This window comes from Colletotrichum chrysophilum, assembly GCF_026319265.1.
Source record: "Colletotrichum chrysophilum strain AFK26 chromosome Unknown scaffold_21, whole genome shotgun sequence".
Taxonomy (NCBI): Eukaryota; Fungi; Ascomycota; class Sordariomycetes; order Glomerellales; family Glomerellaceae; genus Colletotrichum; species Colletotrichum chrysophilum.
This window is the reverse complement of record NW_026517308.1, coordinates 144,532-155,884: the sequence shown is the minus strand read 5'-3', so window position 1 is coordinate 155,884 and position 11,353 is coordinate 144,532. Positions and strand designations below refer to the sequence as shown.

Below are 11,353 nucleotides of genomic sequence, written 5' to 3'. Positions count from 1 at the left end.
TCCACTTCTTCGTCTTCAGTGGTAAGCTGCATGATATTGATGGTGACCGTCTCTTTTGGGAGCGATCATCTCTGCACACATGCAACATAGAAGCAGGCTCTGCTCAGATTCTTGGCCGTTTCTGGGCCATTAGAATTAGAAATATACTTAAAATTCCATTTTCAAGTTAGATCCTGTGCCAAAACTTGATGTTATCGCGAAAAAGAAAAGATGTATCATTTTGAGTATCCCATCACCCGCCCATATCCTTTCAAGTGGTTCACGCCCGTTGCAATCATAGGCTGTGTCATCTTGACTGCGGTCTTTTCGCTCGTCAACCTAACATCAAACGGCTTCGACTTGAAGCCACTCTACACTACCGATGTTAACGGTACAGAAGCCGCGGCGAATGCGCGGTAAGATGCACCCCATACGATCTTTGAATGTGAGATGGCCTAAATCATGATGCTTAAACAGGTCGTTCAACAAGCCGCCTTTCAATTGGCAAGGGGACATGGATGTTGAATGTCAGCCCTATCTTCTGACGGTCGGCGACTCGTTCTTCACCTCAAACCATGGTTTCCGGTATAAAGTGAAGAGCATAGAGCTTCCCACCAGAGACGCCGAGTCCCCGGATATTCGTTCGTCAATTGGATACAAGAACACGACACTTGAGGGATGCTTTTTAAGTCAAATGTTTGTCAAATTGATGAAAAGCGACCCGGCCAGATTGCCATCCTGGTGGATATCATTCAAGAATACAGTAGCGACGGCAACCTTACAGTGTACTGTCGTGTCTGATGCTGGACTTGCAGAAGTCACCATGGAAGCCGAATATGAGGGAGAAACTGAGCCCGTATACGACTATGTCATGGACTCCAATCACAAAACACGCGCGAGCGTTTGGTGGGGAACTCGGCTTTCGAACGCCTACTTCATTGGCATTTTAAGTGCTGCCTCTCAGGTTCCCGGTGTAGACGTTCTTGGTGAAACGTATCTCAACCGGGCCAGACTCAACTTCGATAGGAATTTATCCAAGACGGAGTAAGTCTGTGTCTTCGCAACTGTTGTTCCGCGCGCCGGCTGATTAGGCATCAACCACTGCCAAGTATTCGTTCAGAAAACTTTTTCGATCTCGGCTGGACGTTCCAATTCGAGAATAGCTATTTGCAAACTCTTTGGATGGACTTGCCTTATGACACCACGCCTTATAACTCTGACGTACGTACCCAGTTTGTTAATTTTTCAACACACAAGACTTCTGCATACGGACTGACATTTTGATAGTTCTGGGGGTCGCCAACCTTGACAGAAAGCTTGCATTACTCTAAAATCATGCACTCACTTTTCGCTCTTGACCTTGGAAACTGCGAGCTGCCAAACCTATTGCTTGACGAAGACGGTCTTAGATATGCCATCATGGATCCGCAGAACACCAACCGATTCCCTGGTGCCCTACTCAACAACTTCACTGAACCAGTTCAGCTGGATAACGGCCGCTTCACCAAGCTTCCCAAGCCTAACGAGGCTGGAATTGATACCAATGTTCCCCTTAACGAGAGCTACGGAACTATCCAGCCGCTGATGGGCCCGTTATCCTGCAACAAGGCCACCATAGCAGCTCAATACCTTTGTTCTGTACCCAAGCAGAAAAGCGTGGGGGTGATGTTGCTAGCCATCATTCTTGCGGATTTGGTTTTCCTCCAAGCAGCGTGGAAGTTACTGCAGTGGTTCGCGGACTCGAGGATGGCAAACAAACCTCAGATGAAGTTCTGCGAAGGCTGTCTAGAAGCCCAAGGTGGAAATGCTGGCGGATTTGAACTAGAGAACCAACCTCGTGGGAGACAGCAAGCGGGTTCCTCACTTCGCCCCAACGATCGTTATGTTAGACTGCACAGTCGCGAGTGATAGGGTCACGGTAATATTTCTTGAGTCAAAACATGGGGAAGGTGCACAACACCAGGCACTCTTCACACTTCGAGGTATCAAGTCTATTCAGATATTCTAATCTTCACAGGCTTATTTCTCGCACCAGCCAGTGGGCTGGCCGAGAGCCTTGCACTTGTCAATGTACAGAGGCTCGTTGATGTCGATGATGATCTGGCACCTGGTGGGGTAGGGGCCGGCTATTGGTTAAAGGTTAGCCATCCAAGATCACAAAGCCTCGAGGGTGGGTTGCGAGCAAACTTACCGTATGAGCCGTAGTCGGCACAGGCAGCCTTGGTGGTGTCGGGGTCGCTGACAAGCGCGGAGCCGGTGTCCCTGCCGCAGTAGCAGTTCTTGATGTCATCACCCTGGCGCTTGACGTGGACGCGGTTGTCCTCGGCCGGGGCAGCGGCGACGATGGAAGCGAGGCCACTGAGGTTTTGTTAGTTGAGCCGCTCAGAGCGGGGGGAACTGGGGAATGGGGGGTGGACGAACATGAGGGCAACGACGGTCTTAAGTCCGAACATTGTGTGAATTGTTTGATTGGAAAGTTGTCAAAGAAAGTAGACAGTTGGAATGTAAATGAATGTGATGCTGACGACTTGAGTCTGAGTTCTAGAATTCTGCTCAGCCAAGGCGCGATGCGGGGAATTATATACTAGTAAGACGTGAGTTGAGCAGTTGCCTCAATGCCCCCCGCTTGGCCGGCGAGGGCGACGAGCTCTGAGCCTCTGAGGGGTTTGCGGGCGAAAGTTGCTTCGCAAAGACTTCTGGGCAATCAACTTCATCCCTGTACTCGTTCGTCCCAAAGAGATAGACTTTCTTAGCTGATCTACGTTCATAATATGAAGCTTATTGGAAATGCGCTCGTTGCCGGCAAAAGCCGAAGACAAGAGCATAAGTGACTCTGAGTCGTACAGCTTTCGTTAGATTAATCAACATGATCGGCAGGTGTTTCTCCCGTAAAGATACTGTTGTCGGTGAGGCTGCTTGACTCGGGCAACCGATTTCTGGAAGTTGAATCTCATGGTGATTCTATCAACGTGTAAACTGCTGCAAACCGCAATTTCCGAGCATTTACACGGTCTAGTGGTTGAGCTGTTGAGCGATATGTAGAAAGTTCTTCGGCATTCTCATATTTTCCGTTTGTTTTCTTTGTCGTGTAGAAACGGAAGTAGCCAAAGATATCCTGATGCACAATTAGACAAACTAAAAGCCTGGGCGCCCTATTAGTGGTCTCTGCAGGCTGTCACCCCAGGTTTCAGACACCCGATTTGTCGCATGCTTATGCGTGGACATTGGCGGCTCCCCAGGGTACAGGGGTCATGCCCGCAGCACCTACGGCTTGACCGACTCGACGGCCGCTGTCACCATGGATAGATTCACTGAGGCAAATGCCACACAGAGTGTATAAATATTGCGCCTCAGGGGCTGTCGGTCGCTCCTGTGCAGGGGCCCGTAACCTTAAGAGTTCCCCGGTTGTCAACTTGTCACTGACAAAGTCGCTCTCGCAAACACACATGATGCCCACCATATAAGATTCAGCGACGGTGGATTCTTTCGATCAATAAGACATGAAATAAGGTGTTACAGGTTAACACCTCACGCATAAGCCACCTTCAGCTCAGCCAAACTTGCAGCATCTATGAATGGTATCAAACGATCCCCTGGTCTTGTTATAAGGGCATAGCCCGTCTCCTTCGACTTTCGTCTTGAGATCAATTCCTTCTTGGACATGATACTGCACTTGTCAAGTTTGGAAGTGTTGTTTGCTGGTTGGGACGCCCTCCTATGATGTCGCGTTTGGAAGCTGTGGTCCTAGCAGTGGCTAGTATATGCCGCAGAGCTGCTTATTGAAGTTCCGTCAACTACGTTCATTCAGAAAATGATGTCGAGTAGACCTTGGTTGGCAACCACGCTGAGATGGCAAGCATGACATCAGGAGCTGAATCTGCACCGTTGGTAGTTACAACTTATTGCAAGGTTTCTTGATGTTTGCCCGAGATAAAGCATGCTCCTCTACTAAACTTATGTGTAGCAGAGCAAGCGACATACTAGAGTTTCTCATAAAAATGGTTGAACATAGGTTAGTTGGTAACTCAGCTAGCAGCATTGTGAGGTGTTGCGACTGTTTCTAATGTCTAGCCAAATCGACTTTTGGTGCGCCAGGGAGCTTTGACATTAAATGATCCCCAAACCAGTGACAGCATCCAGCACTTCGAAGAGCTTCCCCAGGCCATGTATGAGTGGTCACCTAGTTTGTTTGATGTGGAGATATGCGGACTTCAGTGCTCCGCACAGCTTCCCAACAAAGTCGGGAAATGCTCCAGCTACACTACCCTGTTTTCAACCATGGCCAGAAGGATGGCCTACATATGCATCCTACCAAGCAAAAAGATCTTGATCAAGGTTCAAGCGGGTGAATCAAGAAGGATTGCATCCCTCAACTTGAAGATGACCAATGCCGTGGGCCTGATGACGAAGCCGGCGGGAACAGCGGCATGCGGGCCGCAGCGGCAGTTTAATCCCGGCGCCCCACCCCGCGCCACCGGAGACAGTTAAAGGGCCCCGCGTCCGTCCCATATTCCCATCTCAGCAAGCCGTAAAAGCACCAAGATCTGGCCTACCCGAGGTCCTTGCTGACCAACCTTCTGCCGCTACAATGCGACCATCTCCGCGGAGCCTCAACACGGCCATCTCGTCAGCACCAGCCATAGCGACTCGACCCTCTTCTAAGCGTGTCTTACCCATCCTCCTCCCCTCCACCCGTTCATCCTCATCCCTTTCGTCCATTGTCAACAACCCCTGCGGAACGAGACATATCCCAAAAGCAACGGGATTTCCAAATAATTGTGTCTCACTCTCCAGATCATCACAAACCTGCGGATTCAGCGCCGCAACTGCAAGCACAACAGAAAAAGCAAAAATGGCACCCTCTAAACTCAGAAGCTGGTTTCCCCACGCCAAGGCGCCCGTCATCATCAGCGCGCCCATGCTCGGGGCAGCCGGCGCATCTCTGGCGACCGAGGTCCACAAGGCCGGTGGGATCGGTAAGTGTTAACACGCACACACACACACACACACTCACAAAAACACCCATGGAAACCGCATCGTCAACCTCCCTTCAAAGACAATTGTCTTTTGTGTGCCCACCAACGAAAAACAGTCACTGACCAAGCAACAGGTTTCATCGCCGCGGGCTTCGACTTCTCCGAGTCCTCCGCCCAGATGAAGGACATGGACGCCGCCCTCACCCAGGCCCGGTCCCTGCTCTTCACCACCGCCGACGAGCAGCAGCCTCTCCCGCTGGGCGTGGGCTTCATCACCTCCCACGACACGGCGGGCCTCTTCGCCGCCAACGTCCTCCCCATCCTCGCCCGCCACCGCGTCGCGGCCGCGTGGCTGTTCGCGCCGAACGAGGACCTGAAGCCGCACGCGCAGATCATCCCGGCGCTGCGGGAGGCGGGCATCAAGGTCTTCGTGCAGGTCGGCAACGTGGCTGCGGCGCGCGAGGCGGCGGCCGATGGGGCGGATGTGCTCGTCGCCCAGGGCGTTGACGCGGGCGGGCACCAGTTCTCGAGGGGATGCGGCGTCGTCGCGTTGGTTCCTGAGATCAAGGCGATGCTGGCCTCTGAGTTCGCGTCTAGGGAGGTTGCGGTTGTCGCGGCGGGTGGTATTGTGGAGGGTGCTGGTGTGGCTGCGGCGTATGCGCTGGGGGCCGAGGGTGTGGTCATGGGCACGCGGTTCGTTGCGACGAACGAGGCCATGTCGGCGCAGTTGCACAAGGAGCTGCTTGTGAAGACGAAGGACGGCGGCGTGAGTACGTGGAAGCACGACTTCCATGACAAGTTGGTGGACAGCAAGCTTTGGAAGCCGGGGTACGATGGCCGTGCGATTATTGGGGACATCCATCGTGAGTACCACGTGCTCGGAGGTAAAACGGCAACAGTCGAGGAAAGCCGGGAAAGGTTGAAGACCGGGTGGAGTGATGATGAGGGAAAGAAGATGATTGGTAAGTGGTCGGGTGCCGGAGTTGGGCTCATTAACGAGATCAAGCCGGCTGGTGAGGTTGTCGTTGAGGTCAGGGAGGCGGCGAGGAAGAGGATTCAGGAGTTGGCCGAATTGATCTGATTTGGCAGACAAGAGAGGAAGAAAATGGATTGCGAGACAATCCACGCTCACTCCTGGCAGATGAGGATAAAAAATACCAAGAATGCTAGAATAGCTCTTTCGCCATGGTTCATACTCAATGAAGAAACCCAAATTAGTTTTTGCAAGGGGTATCACTTTTGTGGTTGACTTCACTTCTACGTCTATATCGCCTAATGCCCCTTTTCGGTTTTCGTCAACTTCGCCGCGCTCTCAAAGTAGCCTCCTGTCCCGCCATACTTGGCCAACACTCCGTCGATATCAACCTCTTCGACACCCCGTGTCCGCTTCCGTCCCAGCATGGCCGTGTTCCTCGTGCTCGGAATGCGGAGCATCTCAGTCTCAACGACCCAGCCACAGTCTTCAGCGATGCATGCCGCCCAGTCCACGAGACAGGAATAAGTTGACTGCGACTTGGTCTTGTCTCGCGGTAGTGGGGCACGGTGTTTCTGGCCTCCCAAGGTGTGACTGCAGCAGGGAATCATGATGAAGGGGCTCTCAGAGAGAGTTGCCAAAATAGGGGTCCATGGAGTCAGCTCGTCCGCGTGGTTCGAGACGATGAAGGTGCCCTTGGGAAACGCGCCGTTGTGAGTTTGTGAGAGATCAATGACAGACTCCTCGCCATCGATGGCAGAAGGCCTCGACACGGCGTCGGGAAGGAGCACAAGTCTCTGGAGGGAATCCTTCCCTGACTGCACGGTGTTGTACTTGGCCCAGGACTTTCTTGCTCTTGCATCAAAGCCCCAGCCGGAATAACCCTCTTGAATGAGGATGTAGACAAGGAGGCCGTTGCCACAGCCGATATCCACGAATCCAGGGAATGGCTTGTCCTTGTACATCTCGGCCCACAGCTCGATCAGAAACGCAGCGATTCCCAAGTCCTCAAATACGTGCTTGGAAGGATCAGTCGTCTCTGCCCAGTTCTCTACAAGATCCCTCGCATACTTGAGCTTGAGCTCTGTGTAGCGATCTTGGAATCGCGCCTGGGGGATAACGACGTCGTGATGCACTCGCTTCTTGTAGCCGGCAACTCGTCCCTGGCCATGCTTGTACAAGACTGACAGCAGCATGCGTGCCGTCCGCACGAGCTTCTCGACGGCAAAGTCTGCCTCGTCAAAGAACAAGTAGTGGATGGAGACGGTGCCGACGGCTCGCGCAGCGTCCCACTCGTGGAGATGCGCAACGCCCCGGACCTTGGGGTGGTAGAACGGAAGGGCGTCTGGGGAGGAAGCGTGGGGAAGGTAGACGACCAGGGACCTGGTCCCCGGGGCGCCGGCGTTGGCGTCCGCACCCGCCGCATCTGGGGTGCTGGAGGCAAAGACGCATGTCTGCCCCAGGGGATCGTCCCGGCGGGTGTTTCGCGGGATCAGCCTCCGCACAAGAACGCGGTCGTTGCGGAAATCCTTGAAGGCAATGGGGACAGGCTGCTGCACAGCTTGTGCGGCAGCGTCAACACCCTGCTGTTGATCGGGGAGATCAGAGGAGGTGGGGAGAGGTTCGGGCACCCATCCCGGGTCGGTGTCATTGAGGATGTCTGCGCGGAAGAGCCAGCTCGAGTTGATGTTTGGGTTCTTGACCAGGTTCATCATAACATCCTCAAAAACATCGGGCCCAAAGGCGCACTCGTGCCGGAACAAGGGATGCCATATCTCGCCCGAGAGATCGTGAATGGCTGGCTCCGCTGAGGGGCCAAGTGCCGTCGGGTCGAAAGCCATGGCACCTGTTTGGTGACGGAATTGGGTTCGGTTTCCTGGGCTGCAGGCTGAGAAGAAGGAATATGGCTCGATAGAATGAGACCTTTTGAGTGTGATCGGGAGGCAGAATTGTGACTCGGGCGCTATCGCATGAATGTGTAGATATGGCGCTAGGCGGTTCGCGGTTAGCCCCGCAGGGTCGCGGCCAGGACCCATGTGACGTTGTGTGTTGGCTGCTGCGGGTGTGGTAATTTTTTGTTTACTTTGCGAGGTGGGGGTGACATGGCAACGAACCAAAATACACTACACGATCCGAAAACTCGCCCTTGCAGACCACCCTGAAAAGGTCCTGGTCCGTCTCTCGTCCTGCATAAGCTTGCAACTCGGCAGACGCCATTCCGCGATATCCTCTCCATCGATGACATTTCCTGCCTCATTTCGTTTCCTTCAGCGACAGCCCACGAGCCACATACCCATTACTCCTATCCGCATGCCTTAGACAGGGGAATACACAAGCAGTATCCTCGTCTCGCCGAGAGACACGTCCATCACAATGGCAGAGAACGACAATTTGCGTACAGCGTCGCTGTACATCAACAACCAGCTGCTCTCGCGGGGACTGCTCCGCGATGGTCAGACCATTAACTTCGCCGACCCGGACGACAATCCGGGCGGCACGGAGGCCACCATGGGCAAGATCATGAGCATAGTCAATGATTTGATCTTGCGCCGAGACGTGCGTGTGCCCTCGTCCCTTTTGAAAAACTACCTTTGAAGATCCCCAAACTGAGACGATGTTTGTTTCCACATCCTAAAGCGCGACGCCGAACACCGCGAGAACCTCTCGACCACGCTACGAACCATCCGAGCCGAGAACCTGCGATACACGGACGACATTGCACGCATCTCGGAGAAGCACACCGAAGCCCAGCGCAAGGTCGACATCAGCGAGGCCACCGAAACCGCGCTGCGAACCCAGCTCAAATCGGCAGACGCTGCTGTCCGCGGCCTCAAGGACGAGGTTGCCCGCGCCAAGACCCTCGTAGCCCAGACACGTGCCTCGTGCGCGACAGAGGTCCGCCGCCGCGATCGCCAGATTGACGGCCTGAAGAAGCAACTTGGAGACGCTGGCCGTCCTCGCGGCGCGGCAAAGAGCTCTGCGGTCACCGTCATCACCGTCGCCGCCGGCGAGGGCGAGGATAAGATATCGCCTAAGCGCGGTGGCAGGACAACCAACACCGAGGACTCGAACTATGACTTGCGAAGCGAGACGAACGAATTTCTTACAGAGCTTTCGCGCAACCTCAGCGAAGAAAATGAGTCTCTACTCGGCATTGTGCGACGAACGACGCAGCGACTGCGCGAGATGAGCGGCTGCGATGTTCGGACCACCCAAGGTGACGGTCATGCAGTCGCTTTGCCTACGGCCGAGGACATGGCTACGGAGCTTGACGCCATTCTTGAGCATCTTAGATCGATTCTCACGAACCCTTCATTTGCCCCTATTGAGGAAGTTGAAGTCCGTGAAGAGGAGATTGCCCGCCTGCGTGCTGGTTGGGTCAAGATGGAGAACCGTTGGCAAGAGGCTGTCCACCTCATTGACGGCTGGCGTCGGCGTATGGCTGTTGACGGCAAGCCTGTCAATATGGAGGAGTTGAAGATGGGTCTTCGTCTCAGTCCCGTTCGTGTGCGCAATGTCGAGGAGACTCAGCACGGCGGCGTAGACATGCATGAGCACGAGCTCTCCTGTGTCAAGGAGGAGTGTACCGCCGACTTCGACGAGGAGGACCAGGACCAGGACCAGGAAGAGGAAGAAGAAGACGAGGACGACGAGGAAATGCCTGAGTCTCCTTGCCCTCAACCCCAGCGAGTCGAGCAGAGAGTCGAGTCTCTTCATCTTGTTCCCGCGCCTGAACAGTACAACAACAACTTCAGAGAAGTTCAGTATGATGACCTCGAAGATGACCGAAGCGACTACGAGTCTAGCATTTTTGAGGATGTCGATGTTGAGGAGCTCGATGTCGAGGAGCCCAACGTCGAGATCCTCCAGCAGTCTGCCGCATACGTCAGCCCCCCTCCTCTCCCTCCTGCTCCTCAATTGAGCCCCCTGAAGGACTCTTCCTCGGCTGGCAACCGCGATGTTCGGGCTCGCCGCGAAAAGCCAGGCGACTTCACCACCATCACTGAAGAAAAGACCTGGGAGATCCGCGCCGTCGAGGCAGTCGCACCCAAGCCTCCACCGCACCGCACCCAGCTCCCGCGCTCACCTCAAAAGCCCTCATACCCTGTCGACGATTGCTTTCGCGTCACCTCAGCCACCTCTGTCGACTCTGAATCCACCCACAACGGCGCACCGCTTAAGACTCCCGCAGAGTCTCCCCCCTCTGCCGTGAACCAGACGCCCACAGTCCGCAAGCTTCCAAAGCCGCCTCATCTTGCAACCGCGCAGCCACCATCCGCCCCCGCGGAGCCGCGCTCTCCAACCGCCGCCATCCGCACAGTCTCGCAGGAGAGCAACGAAAGCAACGACGGCCCGCCCCCAGGGCCCGCCACGCAAACTAACAGCACAAAGGCGACGCCGGCCCGAACGCCGCTGCGCCGCGTTCCCTCGCGTCTGCCTCTCCCTCGCCCAGCAGAGCCTCAACCCCAACAAAGCCCTTTGACAATGGCTACCATCGCCGCAAAGCTCGCCGCTTCAGAGCGCGAGGCCGACGCCGCCCGCGTCCGCGCAAAGCTCAAGGCCGCTCGCGGAGGCGCGATCAAGGCGGTCGCGGCGCCGCCATCGCAACAGTCAACGCCGCGACCCATGCCTCCCCCGCCGCCAGAGACCATCGTCGCCGTTCCACCGGAGCCGAAGCAGCCCGAAGCCGTCTCAGAATCAAAGCAAGATCTGGACCCCGTCAAGCGCGACCTGCCGCAGGAGGAAGAGCAACAACTCCGCTCTCCCAAGCGCAAGCGCGACAGACGCGTCAGCAAAGTCCAGTCGAGGAGGAGAAGCACGCTTAGCCCCTGGGAGATGGAAAGCCTCATCTCGGGCAACGTCGCCGTTCCCCCTTCACCCGCGCGGTGATACCAAAAACACCGAATCATTACTACCTTCCTTTTCCCCCGCTTCATACTTATATACGAATACCAGGGTTCAAATCAGATTGCCCACATCACTATCACTTATAATAGAACTCTGTCGTCTTCTGTTTGTTTTCCAAAGGAGGATTCAAAGATATCATGGGAGATTGGGATAATTCCCCCACAACGGCGTTAGAGAAAACGGGAAAGCCGGAAGAGCGAGCGACGAACTGGGGCTGGGACAGCGCCGCGAGTTGAAAGGGCAGGCAGGCAGGCAGGCAGGCAGGCTGAGCTGGAGGAAGGGAGGATTTAGTGATTTTGTGTTTCGCGTCATGAATGGTGCGTGGCCTTGTTTTGAGCGGGCCACTACCGACATGGCAGAGTTGAAGAACCCCCCACCCACGATTTGTTTACTTTCAGGTAGCGAGCACTGAGCGAGCGAAGCGCGCGTGTATGTGTGTGTCGTCTTGTTCAGTCGCGCGGAGCTTGGATCATTTAATCTAACATGTCTGTTTTTTTGCTTGTTCAACTATTTTATC

General features: G+C 54.8%; 4 protein-coding genes across 4 annotated transcripts; 2 read left to right on the top strand and 2 right to left on the bottom strand.

Moving 5' to 3' along the window:
- Positions 1-1,998: 1,998 nt before the first annotated feature.
- Positions 1,999-2,432, bottom strand: COL26b_003692 (uncharacterized protein; the record flags this gene model as incomplete). Its single annotated transcript, XM_053176585.1, has 3 exons — positions 1,999-2,105; positions 2,171-2,337; positions 2,401-2,432. 3 exons carry the CDS (start codon positions 2,430-2,432, stop codon positions 1,999-2,001), a joined length of 306 nt encoding a protein of 101 aa, XP_053039444.1.
- A 2,399-nt stretch (positions 2,433-4,831) lies between these two features.
- Positions 4,832-6,036, top strand: COL26b_003691 (uncharacterized protein; the record flags this gene model as incomplete). The annotated part of the gene is made up of 2 exons (XM_053176584.1): positions 4,832-4,955; positions 5,090-6,036. 2 exons carry the CDS (start codon positions 4,832-4,834, stop codon positions 6,034-6,036), a joined length of 1,071 nt encoding a protein of 356 aa, XP_053039443.1.
- A 191-nt stretch (positions 6,037-6,227) lies between these two features.
- On the bottom strand, positions 6,228-7,769 carry COL26b_003690 (uncharacterized protein; the record flags this gene model as incomplete). Its single annotated transcript, XM_053176583.1, has 1 exon — positions 6,228-7,769. The coding sequence occupies one exon, from the start codon at positions 7,767-7,769 to the stop codon at positions 6,228-6,230; it is 1,542 nt and encodes a 513-aa protein (XP_053039442.1).
- A 532-nt stretch (positions 7,770-8,301) lies between these two features.
- On the top strand, positions 8,302-10,818 carry COL26b_003689 (uncharacterized protein; the record flags this gene model as incomplete). Its single annotated transcript, XM_053176582.1, has 2 exons — positions 8,302-8,484; positions 8,566-10,818. The coding sequence occupies 2 exons, from the start codon at positions 8,302-8,304 to the stop codon at positions 10,816-10,818; spliced, it is 2,436 nt and encodes an 811-aa protein (XP_053039441.1).
- Positions 10,819-11,353: the final 535 nt, after the last annotated feature.